We start from the raw sequence: 2,761 nt of genomic DNA on the forward strand, positions 1-2,761 counted from the left end.
CTGTGAATGCTGTGCCCCAGTGCCCACAGAAGAGGAATGCCTCTGTTGCAAGGAATGGGACCGGTTGCAGCCTTATTTTCAAGGTCTGGATGTGACCGAGGAGGAGACACCTCCACCTGGAGTAGTATCCAGCTGGGCTTTATCTAGAGCTCGCCATATTTCGGCTGCGCTTTGGAAAGCAGAGCTAAATGTAAACAAACATGGCACCACACCAGTAAGGTAAGACAACACGTTTACATGTCGTTTTCTATATGTTCTCTGACATTTATCCTAACGATATGAGCCGGTCTTTGTGAAAAAAAAGCTTGTTTAGTGGACTAACTTTGCACTTTAAGTATGCCCGTTCACTTCCGTTTTAACAGGTCTGACGCTACTATGCGCCCCGGCTGTATCTAGGCTAACGGCTGGGGGCTGAGGCTCACCTTCCATTTTTAAGCCTTCCAGTTCAAGAACAAAAGTTGTCTCGCTTTTATATAATAATGTAAGAGAGAGGACACCCTGATGAACACTGTGTGAAGTTTATGTGTGTTCACGGCAGCAACTTGTCCAATTTTCAAACTTTTTTTATTTTAATTTATCAAACTGCATTCATGAGCTCAGGTTGCCATGGTAATGTTAACTGCTGTGTGACTCCTGGACGAGGCAGCAAATCCTTTTGAGGTTAATTGAAGCACATCTCTCAAACTGCTGGCCTTTCCTCAAAAAAAAAAACTCAGACTCATTACAATTTGTATACTCTGAGAGAGGACAATCTGATGATTAAGCAGTGTGAAATTTGAGTTTGTACTGCAAAAAACATGAGTGTACGAACAGGTTAGAAAACTGGCATGATCTGCTGTCCTCCAGAGATTGCTGGTCTCACTTAACACTGAATTTCTTTGAATACATGCTGTTGTTCATACATCATTGCATTAGCAGAGGAAGGCTCCTCTTTTCATACTGCATTCCTGTGTTGCTCTCTTTTTCTTTTATCCTTTCTTCCTCACCTGCATCTCTTTCCTCTCATCCCTCTCAGGGCCAGAGATCACCTGGCAGATGCCATCAAGGCTGCTACAAAGTAAGTCCCTTGCTTCACTATATGTATTTTCACAGGAAACACAGTTGTTGAGGGGATCTGTAGGTTACAACTTGATATATTGGGTCCAGTCAGAAATGTCATTCCTGACAGTAGCATGTTGTTTGTGTGCCTCAGGGACAGTCCTGTTGTTCAGGGAAACTCCATCCTGGCTCTGAGCGGCCTGGCTGCTGTCCTGGCTAAATATGAGAGCAACCTGCCTGCTGACAGTGACGGCAGCCTCATGGTAACACACCTAATATATATGTTATGTGTTGTGTTAAGTGTAATATGTGTCTCTGTGAGTGTAAAACTTTGCCTTTGGTTGGTCTTCATGAAAGTGATAGATGGTAAGTTTATTTAGTTCATTTATTTCTTAATTTGTATTAATTTATTTGTATAAATTATTATTTAGGTTTTAAAATAATCTACTTAAAATTGAAATAATACAATTGTAATAATTATAGTATGCAGTTGATAAGTGTTTGTGAATTCTAAAGGAATACTTTACCTGCATTATGACCATTTATATATGAATTACTCACCACCTTTTACCTTGAATTTGTGAAGAAAACTTTCACACAACAAACGGAGAATACTAACCCTAACCTTAACCCTGTCCTGAAAGGGTTTTCATTGCCAACCTTCAAATTATATCATCTCATTTTGGTCCTTAGATAAGGTCTGTCTCTCAAACAAAGGTGAGCTCTATAACTTTTCTTTAATGACTTGTTGGTGTAGGCAGGACCAGAATTTGTGCCCACAGCCAGCTGGTTGGCCATGGTTCTCAACACCCTGCTCAGCATCAGCAGCAGCAGCTACAAGGCCAGAGGACAAGTTTTCCCATGGTTCCTACATGTAAGTTTCTTCTGAGGTTTATGCTTGATGTTTTTAGTGTCTTATTCTGCACTAATAGCTGTTATGATTATGAGGATTCTGCATTTAAAGAAGTATTTTACTGCTGGAAAGATTGTCTTTTCATAAAACTGGGCTCTGGGTCTATACTGTAGAAAGACACAACTGCTTTTGTAAATGGTGCTACATGACCAGAGAACAGAAAAAGTTCTGTGGCATTTGCTTTTGCTCAAGAGGTAGAAAACCTAAAACTACCAGAATGCACTGTGCCGCACTGAACCAGTAAACACTCCCACTGTTGGGAAGTGGTCAGCCACTTCCCAACAGTGGGAACAGTGGAGTATCGTGGATTTCGGATCGGAAACATATTCTGAACTGAGACATATTCTTAGCCTCACCTCAATCATGATCACTGACCTTGACCAAACAGGGTTGATGCACCTGCTGGCTAGCTTGGCCTAGTTGGCTTGGCCTGACTGCACCCAGTCTCTGGTCGTGTTGACATGTTAAATACATGTAAACTCTGTTTGTACTTTCTCCAGTCACTGTTTGGTTGACCGAATACACATTCAGGGTTCCTGACAATCCGTAAAACATCTTAAATTTAGTTTTTGATATTTAGGGTCCAGGGAGGCCTAAACATGGCCCAAAAACGCAAGGTCAGGTGCTGATGTACTGCTGTTTACTGATGTAAATGGCATTGTCTAAATTTGTATCTTGCTTGAAAATATACAGTCAGGTCCATAAATATTTGGACAATGATACAGTTGTCGTCATTTTGGCTCTGTACACCACCACAATGGGTTTTAAATGAAACAATGAATACCTGCTTAAAGTGCAGACTCTCAGCTT

General features: G+C 41.1%; 1 protein-coding gene across 1 annotated transcript in view; it reads left to right on the forward strand.

The window, feature by feature from the left end:
- focad (focadhesin) overlaps positions 1-2,761 on the forward strand; it is a 71,720-nt gene that overhangs the window by 51,485 nt on the left and 17,474 nt on the right. Inside the window, exons 24-26 of the mRNA XM_050067634.1 lie at positions 1,016-1,057; positions 1,193-1,301; positions 1,796-1,912. Coding sequence (XP_049923591.1) covers positions 1,016-1,057; positions 1,193-1,301; positions 1,796-1,912 — 268 coding nt within the window. The remainder of the gene's footprint in view (positions 1-1,015; positions 1,058-1,192; positions 1,302-1,795; positions 1,913-2,761) is intronic.

This window comes from Epinephelus moara, chromosome 17 (genome assembly GCF_006386435.1).
Source record: "Epinephelus moara isolate mb chromosome 17, YSFRI_EMoa_1.0, whole genome shotgun sequence".
Lineage (NCBI taxonomy): Eukaryota > Metazoa > Chordata > Actinopteri > Perciformes > Serranidae > Epinephelus > Epinephelus moara.